The sequence below is a fragment of the Xenopus laevis genome, chromosome 1L (assembly GCF_017654675.1).
Source record: "Xenopus laevis strain J_2021 chromosome 1L, Xenopus_laevis_v10.1, whole genome shotgun sequence".
NCBI lineage: Eukaryota > Metazoa > Chordata > Amphibia > Anura > Pipidae > Xenopus > Xenopus laevis.
In genome coordinates this window covers 501,485-512,981 of record NC_054371.1, presented here as the reverse complement: position 1 = coordinate 512,981, position 11,497 = coordinate 501,485, and the positions used below count along the sequence as shown (strand labels likewise).

Genomic DNA, 11,497 nt, shown 5'->3' with positions numbered 1-11,497 from the left:
ACCGTCCATGTTTTTACTCCAGAGAGTCCAGCTGGGTCACAAGATTTTCTCATAAGTACCCCTTCAGCAGGCACTTCCTCACAGGACAGTAAGTTCAGGGGGATATACAGGCACTTCCTCCCAGGACTGTAAGTTCAGGAGTGGGGATAGACAGGCACTTCCTCCCAGGTCTGTAAGTTTAGGTGTGGGGTTAGACAGGCACTTCCTTCCAGGACAGTAAGTTCAGGAGTGGGGATAGACAGGCACTTCCTCTCAGGACAGTAATTTCAGGGGGATTCACAGGCACTTCCTCTCAGGACAGTAGGTTCAGTGGGACAGACAGACATTTTCTCACAGAACAGTAGGTTCAGGAGTGGGGATAGACAGGCACTTCCTCCCAGGACAGTAAGTTCAGGAGTGGGGATAGACAGGCACTTCCTCCCAGGACAGTAAGTTCAGGGGGATATACAGGCACTTCCTCCCAGGACAGTAAGTTCAGGGGGATAGACAGGCACTTCCTCTCTGGACAGTAAGTTCAGGGGGATATACAGGCACTTCCTCCCAGGACAGTAAGTTCAAGAGTGGGGATAGACAGGCACTTCCTCTAAGAACTGTAAGTTCAGGGGGATAGACAAGCACTTCCTCCCATGACAGTAAGTTCAGGGGGATAGACAGGCACTTCCTCCCATGACAGTAAGTTCAGGGGGATAGACAGGCACTTCCTCCCATGACAGTAAGTTCAGGGGGATAGACAGGCACTTCCTCCCATGACAGTAAGTTCAGGGGTATAGACAGAGATTGTCTCACAGGACAGTAGGTACAATGGTGGGGATGAGGTAGATACACAATACTAGGCTCACACAAGAGACACCGGGTGACACAGACACACAACAGGGCTGGACTTAAAGACTCACCGGGAAGGGCATTGGTCCCTCAGCTGCTGGGTGATGACTCCTTCCTGATAACAAAGATCTATGAGCTTCTCAAGCACCACGTGTGCCAGTGGCACGTCCAAGCTGAGATCTGGCAGCTCTTCATACACTCACTGGAATCCCTAGGGAACATAATGCCAGTCCCTTACTTGTCCCAACCAGAGAAGAGTGGCCACAGGCAGGGTATGCTGGGGGAATGGGGCTAATCCCTATGCAGAAACAGAACCAGCTTGTGTCTACTGGACTCGAGTCCTTCACTTACAGCACATTGAGCAGGAGGAGAAAGTGAAGATACATCTAGTGATATAAATGGTAGAAGCATTAAGCAACCACTAGGGGCATCCACACACAGGGGAGACACTTACCCGGTTCATTTGATCCAGTGTAATGAGGCCACTCTCCCACAGAGCTTTCAGCAGTCGTACAGCCATTATGACTCGGCCCTCGGCACAACCCTCCAGCACCATCACCACTGCCTGCGAGAGACATAGTTGCACTCAACTGGGCCCACAGGACATACTTGGTTCTGCTGCCTGACATGGGATTAGGCCATTTACTGTAGAGAGATAATCCAGGGCAGGGCAAAGAAAGAGGCAACTGCATACTGACTCTATGACCCCCATCATCTCTGTATCACCTGATCCTTCCCACTGAGTCCTGGTTCCATGCTTTCCCTAGCTCCAGCCAGTATAACCTGATCCTTCCCACTGAGTCCTGGTTCCATGCTTTCCCTAGCTCCAGCCAGTATAACCTGATCCTTCCCACTGAGTCCTGGTTCCATGCTTTCCCTAACTCCCACCTGTATATCCAGATCCTTCCCACTGAGTCCTGGTTCCATGCTTTCCCTAGCTCCCACCTGTATCACCTGATCCTTCCCACTGAGTCCTGGTTCCATGCTTTCCCTAGCTCCCACCTGTATAACCTGATCCTTCCCACTGAGTCCTGTTTCCATGCTTTCCCTAGCTCCAACCTGTATAACCAGATCCTTCCCACTGAGTCCTGGTTCCATGCTTTCCCTAGCTCCCACCTGTATAACCTGATCCTTCCCACTGAGTCCTGGTTCCATGCTTTCCCTAGCTCCCACCTGTATAACCAGATCCTTCCCACTGAGTCCTGGTTCCATGCTTTCCCTAGCTCCCACCTGTATAACCTGATCCTTCCCACTGAGTCCTGGTTCCATGCTTTCCCTAGCTCCCACCTGTATAACCTGATCCTTCCCACTGAGTCCTGTTTCCATGCTTTCCCTAGCTCCAACCTGTATAACCAGATCCTTCCCACTGAGTCCTGGTTCCATGCTTTCCCTAGCTCCCACCTGTATAACCTGATCATTCCCACTGAGTCCTGGTTCCATGCTTTCCCTAGCTCCCACCTGTATAACCTGATCCTTCCCACTGAGTCCTGGTTCCATGCTTTCCCTAGCTCCAACCAGTATAACCTGATCCTTCCCACTGAGTCCTGGTTCCATGCTTTCCCTAGCTCCCACCTGTATAACCTGATCCTTCCCACTGAGTCCTGGTTCCATGCTTTCCCTAGCTCCAACCAGTATAACCTGATCCTTCCCACTGAGTCCTGGTTCCATGCTTTCCCTAGCTCCCACCTGTATAACCTGATCCTTCCCACTGAGTCTTGGTTCCATGCTTTTCCTAGCTCCCACCTGTATAACCTGATCCTTCCCACTGAGTCCTGGTTCCATGCTTTCCCTAGCTCCCACCTGTATAACCTGATCCTTCCCACTGAGTCCTGGTTCCATGCTTTCCCTAGCTCCCACCTGTATAACCTGATCCTTCCCACTGAGTCCTGGTTCCATGCTTTCCCTAGCTCCCACCTGTATAACCTGATCCTTCCCACTGAGTCCTGGTTCCATGCTTTCCCTAGAATCCACCTGTATATCCAGATCCTTCCCACTGAGTCCTGGTTCCATGCTTTCCCTAGCTCCCACCTATATAACCTGATCCTTCCCACTGAGTCATGGTTCCATGCTTTCCCTAGCTCCCACCTGTATAACCTGATCCTTCCCACTGAGTCCTGGTTCCATGCTTTCCCTAGAATCCACCTGTATATCCAGATCCTTCCCACTGAGTCCTGGTTCCATGCTTTCCCTAGCTCCCACCTATATAACCTGATCCTTCCCACTGAGTCATGGTTCCATGCTTTCCCTAGCTCCCACCTGTATAACCTGATCCTTCCCACTGAGTCCTGGTTCCATGCTTTCCCTAGAATCCACCTGTATATCCAGATCCTTCCCACTGAGTCCTGGTTCCATGCTTTCCCTAGCTCCCACCTGTATAACCTGATCCTTCCCACTGAGTCATGGTTCCATGCTTTCCCTAGCTCCCACCTGTATAACCTGATCCTTCCCACTGAGTCCTGGTTCCATGCTTTCCCTAGCGCCAACCTGTATAACCTGATCCTTCCCACTGAGTCCTGGTTCCATGCTTTCCCTAGCTCCCACCTGTATAACCTGATCCTTCCCACTGAGTCCTGGTTCCATGCTTTCCCTAGCTCCCACCTGTATAACCTGATCCTTCCCACTGAGTCCTGGTTCCATGCTTTCCCTAGCATCCACCTGTATATCCAGATCCTTACCACTGGTTCCTGGCTCCCCAACTCTCCCTCTGAAATTTACTGAAAGAACTTTATCAAAAAGAGCAGTTCTGATACTGACTTGGGCTTGTCTATCTAAAGCATCTCCACTGGGTCCAACCACACTACCAGGGGAGGGAAGTTTATTAGCCAACTGATCATCTAGACCCCCTGGATGGGGGGCCTGCCAAGTAAAATGGAGCCCCAATGAAAAAAATGGCCTGCGTACACACAGCTGTGCCCCTGGTACACCCCAGTATGCCAAAACCTTTGCTATGATCCACCCAAACCCCACCTATGTCTCTCTGAATATAGAACCCCTGTGCCACACTGCAACAGCTTGTAGGGACCCCCGGCAGTCCTAGGAGATCCAGTCCCATCAGTAGAAGACACAGTATGGAGCAACTGGATGACTGTAAGTCCAGCTTTGGTACTGAAGGAAGAGATCCAACATCCCACTGGGTCTAAATACACCTTTGTTATAGAGAAAGGGGCAGGAGTTGAGGACTGGGGGTCACTTACCTCATACACAACTTCATGGTGGAAGTGAGGAACCTCAAGATCACGAAGGCAGTGCTCGGCCTCTTCCACCTGCCCCGAGAGCATGAACTCCTGTAAGAGCAGGTTCATCTGTGGGGAACAGACCAAGATCCATCTCCCTCTCTATCCAATTCATTAGCCTCTAGAGCTATTCCTACCCACAATACACCAGTTTTCTGACTCAATTCCTACCCACAATATACCAGCCTCTGGCTCTCTTCCCTTCCAATATATTAGCCTATTCCACCTGCCCCAAGAGCATGAACTCCTGGAGAACAGACCATGAACCATCAAATGGACCTCCTCCCTCTCCATCCAATTCATTAGCCTCTACAACTATTCCTACCCATAATACACCTGCCTCTGTCTCTATTCCTACTCACAATCCATCAGCCTCTGCATCTTATAAATCTCCCTTATAACTTGCTTTTAGAAGATGCCCCAATGGATATATAAAGGTGCTGCAATATGGACTCTACAAGATGAACAAAGCCCTCTAAGAAAGTTGACTTACCTCCTTAATGAGATGCTTAACTGGTCGCTGCCCACCCCCAACACCCCACACATTGTCCAGTCGGATGATCTCTCGCTTGATCCGCAGCAACACTGCAGCGCAGTCCACAGCGGCTCTGCGAGACATACGGGCAACCATGAGAGAGAACAAGAAGGAGATAATCAATTGGGAAATGGGGGAGCACAAAGCATTTGAAGGAAGAGCAAAATAACGGTGGGGAGAGAATTAAGGGAGTTCAAGAAGAAGAAGGTGTGAGGTGGAAAGGGATGGGTAGTAAAAAGGGCACAATAAAAAAGGGGAAGAGAGAAGGTATCAGAGTGATGGGAAAAGAGGAAAGAGAAGGCAAAAGGAAAGAGAGAAGGGGAGAGGCAGGGAATGGAGCAGAGGGGGAAGAAAAGAATAAGACATTCAAGGAGCACTAGAGGCATAGAACAGAGCAATGAGAAAAGGAGGGGAAGGGTGATACAGGGAAGTGGGCAGAGATGAAAGGCAAAGGTGAGAAATGAACAGAACGGAGCAAGAAAGGAGGGAAAGAGTCCAGAAAGGAAAGAGAGGCAAGGGGAGACGTTTGGTGAGAAAGGAACAGAGAGCAGGGGAATATCCAGGAAAGAAAGGGAAAAGAAGGGAAAGAGTGGTAAGGGGACATTTGGTGAGAAAGGATCAGAGCAGATCAAGAGAGGAGGGGAAGAGTTCAAGGAGAAAAAATGTAGGTGAAAAAAGAAAAGGGAGATGGAAGTGGGACCCATGCTGCTTCTCACTCACCGTGCATGCTCGCAGTCTACTCGGCCCTTGTAGCGATCCAGGAAATTTAGTGGGAGTGCGTGATCTGCAACAGCTTGGGCAATAAACTGACCGAGCATCTACAATAAACAGGAGTACAAATAATAACATACACTCTTCACCCTTAAGTGAGTAGAATCATGGCACTCCCCATATCCCATAATTCTCAGCCCTCATTATTATGCCTTGGGACAATTTTACCTGCGGTGCCTCAAGGGTATCCAGTATGAGATCAGGCAGGTCAGTCAGCACCAAGTCAAATGCCCGAGCTATGTCTTCAGGGTTCAGAACCTTTCCCACAAGGTCCGATAGGAGCCGTGAAGTCAATTCTCGATGACTGGCCTTTCCTTCTAAGGACAGAGACACTGCTACACGGGCCACCCCCGGAGACTTGGTCCCTAAATTCAGCTCCTTCAGCAGAGCCTGGGGCAGAGGAAAATACATACAGTGCTATAGGGAAGACTAACCCCAACCCACTGGAAAATGAACTTTATAGACATATACATTACATATATACATTGGTTCCATTGGACAATGAGCATTATATGAATAGTTCTTCTGTCTCTCAACCAACCCTCACCAAGACTGATCAGAATGCTAAAGGGAAGACTAACCATGACCCATTGGGCAATAAGCTTTATATACATTTGTTCCTCTGTTCCCTAATGCTCAGCAAGACTGATCAGAATGATAAAGGGAAGACCATGACCATGACCATGACCCATTGGGCAATGCGCTTTATATGAATAGTTCTTCTGCCTCTCAACCAACTCTCACAAGAGTGATCAGAATGATAAAGGGAAGACTGACCATGACCCATTGGGCAATGCGCTTTATATGAATAGTTCCTCTGCCTCTCAACCAACTCTCACCAAGACTGATCAGAATGATAAAGGGAAGACTGACCATGACCCATTGGGCAATAAGCTTTATATGAATAGTTCCTCTGCCTCTCAACCAACTCTCACCAAGACTGATCAGAATGATAAAGGGAAGACTGACCATGACCCATTGGGTAATGAGCTTTATATGAATAGTTCCTCTGCCTCTCAACCAACTCTCACCAAGACTGATCAGAATGATAAAGGGAAGACTGACCATGACCCATTGGGTAATGAGCTTTATATGAATAGTTCCTCTGCCTCTTAACCAACTCTCACCAAGACTGGTCAGAATGCTAAAGGGAAGACAAAGCACAACCTATTGGGCAATGGTGAGATTCTGAGAAATTGTCTATTTGTAGGTGAATTAGCAATGGGTGAGGACCCAGGAATAACAGTACAAAATACACTTGGGCCAGTAGCTCCAAAGTCTGGCAGAGTCATAGAGTGAATATACACAGGACAATGGGTTCAAGGGATGCACCATCCCTCCTCTATATAAAATCATTGTTTAGTCCATTCATGGGGGTCAATTTGTGGCTTCAAGGTGCAAAAAGTACAATGTTTAAAGAAGTGCAACCAAATTAATGAAGGGAATGAATCATGTAATAGTGTTAAAAGCTTGACAAATTGTTTTTTTTTGGCTAATCTCTCCCCTAGTGAATGACAGGTCTCTACTCCATGGCCACTAGCTTTACACCTACAATGTTTTTATGATGTGATCAGAAAACACTGGGAAGAAAAAGAGAATCTATTAATATGACTGAGCATTAATATTCAAGTACAGTACTTACTATAACTTCCCCAGTGTCTCCATGCTCAAAGTATTCTTGCACCATTGGTTGCACGTTCTTCTGCAGTCCCACTTCATCTAACTCAGGAACCACCTTCTGATACACCGTGTCACCCTACAGGGAAGCAGAGGATACAGTGACCCTTGCACTTACACAAATACCCTCATTGGGTGGAATTGAGGAGTAGTAGCTACAAGGATGGGTCTTCTCACCAGACCTTACACTTTGCCAAATGCAAGAGGTCTGTGCCCCACCCTACACCATCAATGCATTACCTGATCAGACTCGTCATAGTTTGGGTCTCGAACATCAAGTTCTTGATCTCCATAGACCTGCCCTGGGGCTCCCCACACGCCCTTCCCCCCAGCGCCACCTGCAGGAAAGAACAAAATAAGCACCTTCCTGGGAGACATGGAACCACATAGAGACCCAGCCCAAGAAAACTCATTCTGGGAGATACCGAACCACATAGGGACCAAGCCCAAGAAAACTCATTCTGGGAGATACGGAACCACATAGGGACCCAACCCAAGAGAACTCATTCTGGGAGATACAAAATCACATAGGGTCCCAGCCCAAGAGAACTCATTCTGGGAGATACAGAACCACATAGGGACCCAAACCAAGAGAACTCATTCTGGGAGATACAGAACCACATAGGGTCCCAGCCCAAGAGAACTCATTCTGGGAGATACGGAACCACATAGGGACCCAGCCCAAGAGAACTTATTCTGGGAGACACGGAACCACATAGGGACCGAAACCAAGAGAACTTATTCTGGGAGATACAGAACCACATAGGGTCCCAGCCCAAGAGAACTCATTCTGGGAGATACCGAACCACATAGGGACACAGCCCAAGAGAACTTATTCTGGGAGATACGGAACCACATAGGGACCCAAACCAAGAGAATTCATTCTGGGAGATACAAAATCACATAGGGACCCAGCCCAAGAGAACACATTCTGGGAGATGCAGAACCAAATAGGGACCCAGCCCAAGAGAACTCATTCTGGGAGATACGGAACCACATAGGGACCCAGCCCAAGAGAACTCATTCTGGGAGATACAAAATCACATAGGGTCCCAGCCCAAGAGAACTCATTCTGGGAGATACAGAACCACATAGGGACCCAAACCAAGAGAACTCATTCTGGGAGATACAGGACCACATAGGGTCCCAGCCCAAGAGAACTCATTCTGGGAGATACGGAACCACATAGGGACCCAGTCCAAGAGAACTCATTCTGGGAGATACAAAATCACATAGGGTCCCAGCCCAAGAGAACTCATTCTGGGAGATACAGAACCACATAGGGACCCAAACCAAGAGAACTCATTCTGGGAGATACAGAACCACATAGGGTCCCAGCACAAGAGAACTCATTCTGGGAGATACGGAACCACATAGGGACCCAGCCCAAGAGAACTTATTCTGGGAGATACGGAACCACATAGGGACCCAAAACAAGAGAATTCATTCTGGGAGATACAAAATCACATAGGGACCCAGCCCAAGAGAACACTTTCTGGGAGATGCAGAACCAAATAGGGACCCAGCCCAAGAGAACTCATTCTGGGAGATACGGAACCACACAGGAACCCAGCCCAAGAGAATTTGAGGGACATATGGAACCACATATGGACCCGGCCCAAGATGACCCTGAAACAAAAGGAGAAACAGACAGAGCTTTAAGTTCTGGAGGTGGAAATCGAGGATTTCCAAACCCCTTGGAGGCACCAATGACACCTCAAGAAACAGCAGAGAAAATAAAAGACTTACAATGTTACAAAGCTGGGGGTAGAGAGGGAATCATGTTGGAGATAGTTAAACACAGCCCAGAAATACTGCAATAACAAAACTCTTCAACCGCCTCCTTAGTGTTGGCCACTTCCCTCAGGTTCAGACCAAGGCCTCATAACACCCATCTACAAAAGTGGAGAGCTGTATGGCCCAGCCAGGTACAGAGGGATCTGTGTTGGCAGCACCCTGGGAATTGTGAATAGGTGAATATTCACCCTCCAAACAGCACAATGTCCTCAGCCAGAGCCAAACGGGGTTCATGCCAAGCCCCACCCCACAGATCTACGCCCTGCACAGCCTCATCAGGGACCAGAACCATAATACAGAACATATTCACTTGTCAGTGGGGCCCCTTGGCCTAGTCCTGAGTCTACTGGACCACAGTATAGGAGGAAAGACACATCACATACGGACAACTAATACAGTGGGATGGGGAATGGGAAGAGAATGGGTCCAGCAGGGGCCGAGGGGTCACACAGGGGTGCAGCCTAAAATAAAATAATGTACATGAACTGGCAGCAGCTTTAGCAACTAACACTACCTGCCCTATGCCCATCATTTCCTACCCTTAAATAATGAGTAATTATAATATAGTATAAGTATAATGTGTCCTGATATTTTTGAACCATTTTCAACCTATTGTGACTCTGGGAAGTGTCTAGTATACTGGATTGTCTAGTGTATATTGGATCCTTAAATGTGTCTCTAGTTTGCCCATATCATTCCATTATGATAATATATTTAATTCAGGTTAATATGAGGTCTCTTGTACTGTCACACATTTATACTTTCCACAATTCGTTTAGACCACCTTAAAATTTCTTGTATTTTATATTTGTTTATATTGTTGTCCTTATACTTTATGTATTTGGGTGCACTAACATGGCCTCCACTGAACTCAATTGCATTTAAGGTGAACCAAAATGGCAGCTAATGAGAGTGCTGTGTAGCCTCCTTGTTTACACCTGTTAAATTTGCATACAGGGGTTGGATCCTTGTAGAGAGCCTGGCTATTGGATCACAAGAGACTTGATGATTTGATTGGTGCACATAAATACTTGTATATAGCTCTGCACAGTGACACAAAACGCATAAGGCTGAGGACACAATAAATCTTTTTACTTTGCTTCAACAACGTGGTGTAGTTTGCCTTTATTCTGAGCGCCAGCTCCATTGAAAGTTTCGGTTTGTCGCTCCCCGTGTACCTGAGCCACTCCCTAAATGTGCTGAGTGATAAATCTACTTTTTCTGGGGACCCCCACCCAAGTTCATCATATCAATGTACAATCTCAGCCCCTTTCTCCCCCTTTACCTTTTTTGGGGAGCCCCCTTCCCTTCCCCATACGGGACTTCTTATCATTCACTTTCCCCCCGAGGACTGAGGGGCTCCGTGGGACATTCGGAGATGTCGGGTTCCCGCGCAGAGTCACGTGACGACGTCCGTCTGATTCGGTGTTTGGCTTTGGCCTTGACTTTGGCTTCATGTAGAGCCTTCTCCTGTGGCGTCCAATCCCGCGGCACCTCCTCCCCCACTAATGCTTCATCACCGCCGGGTCCCATTGTGGGGGGGTCAGCCCTAGAGGGGCCACAGAATACAGCAGCAAATATTTATACACTGGGGGACAGTGCGAATACACAAACTCCCACACCAACCCCCTCACTCAGAGCACCCCCCTCACACCAACCCCCTCACTCAGACCGTCCCCCCTCACACCAACCCCCTCACTCAGACCGTCCCCCCTCACACATGCCACTATACACTGATGTACCCCGGGGCATTTAGCTCAGTGTCTGTGGGTGGGAGCCATTAGGGAGAGACTACAGATGTACATGGGGGTGTAGGAGGTGCAGAACGAGGGGAACAATGTGATGTGGGACGGGAGAGACTAACTGGGCCTCTCAAATGGTCGAATGAAAATTCCTCACACAAACTTTATTTCTCCAGTTTCAAAAAAATCATCTTACTACTATAGTACTGAGCACCAATCACAGTCATGCGTTTCCTCCACACGCTTTATTCTGTACAGAGACCCGCCCTCAGTAAGGAGTCCACGCCCTCAGTATGGAGTCCACGTCCTCAGTAAGGTGTCCCCGCCCTCAGTAAGGAGTCCCCGCCCTCAGTAAGGAGTTCACGCCCTCAATAAGGAGTCCACGCCCTCAATAAGGAGTCCCCGCCCTCAGTAAGGAGTCCACGCCCTCAGTAAGGAGTCCACGCCCTCAGTAAGGAGTCCACGCCCTCAGTAAGGAGTCCCCGCCCTCAGTAAGGAGTCCCCGCCCTCAGTAACGAGTCCACACCCAAAGTAAGGGGTCTACACCCTCAGTAAGGAGTCCCTGCCCTCAGTCTGACCCTTCTTCTGCCCCAGTCTGACCCTTCTCCTGCACCAGTCTGACCCGTCTCCTGCACCAGTCTGACCCGTCTCCTGCACCAGTCTGACCCGTCTCCTGCACCAGTCTGACCCTTGTCCTGCCCCAGCCTGAGCCGTCTCCTGCCCCAGTCTGGGGCAGGGGGAATGAGTGATTCATTGGTGGTGATCTGACCATCAGTATAGGAAGGGGTTCTTTACTGTAAGGACAGTCAGGTTATGGGATTCCCTACCAAGAGAGGGGGAATGAGTGATTCATTGGTGGGGAGGAAAGAGATCTCACCATCAGTATAGGAAGGGGTTCTGTTACATTGTAGAAAGAAGAT

At 48.7% G+C, this 11,497-nt stretch overlaps 2 protein-coding genes across 2 annotated transcripts; both read right to left on the bottom strand.

Moving 5' to 3' along the window:
- Nucleotides 1-1,393: 1,393 nt before the first annotated feature.
- On the bottom strand, nt 1,394-4,007 carry LOC121401504 (LWamide neuropeptides-like). The gene is made up of 2 exons (XM_041586430.1): nt 1,606-4,007; nt 1,394-1,548 (listed from the first exon to the last, which is right to left on the bottom strand). The coding sequence occupies exons 1-2, from the start codon at nt 2,830-2,832 to the stop codon at nt 1,534-1,536; spliced, it is 1,242 nt and encodes a 413-aa protein (XP_041442364.1). The 5' UTR covers nt 2,833-4,007; the 3' UTR covers nt 1,394-1,533.
- Nucleotides 3,874-10,368, bottom strand: LOC108704859 (programmed cell death protein 4). The gene is made up of 8 exons (XM_041586217.1): nt 10,173-10,368; nt 7,279-7,376; nt 7,004-7,117; nt 5,530-5,751; nt 5,311-5,408; nt 4,549-4,663; nt 4,017-4,124; nt 3,874-3,927 (listed from the first exon to the last, which is right to left on the bottom strand). Exons 1-8 carry the CDS (start codon nt 10,366-10,368, stop codon nt 3,874-3,876), a joined length of 1,005 nt encoding a protein of 334 aa, XP_041442151.1.
- Between the last annotated feature and the right edge of the window lie 1,129 nt (nt 10,369-11,497).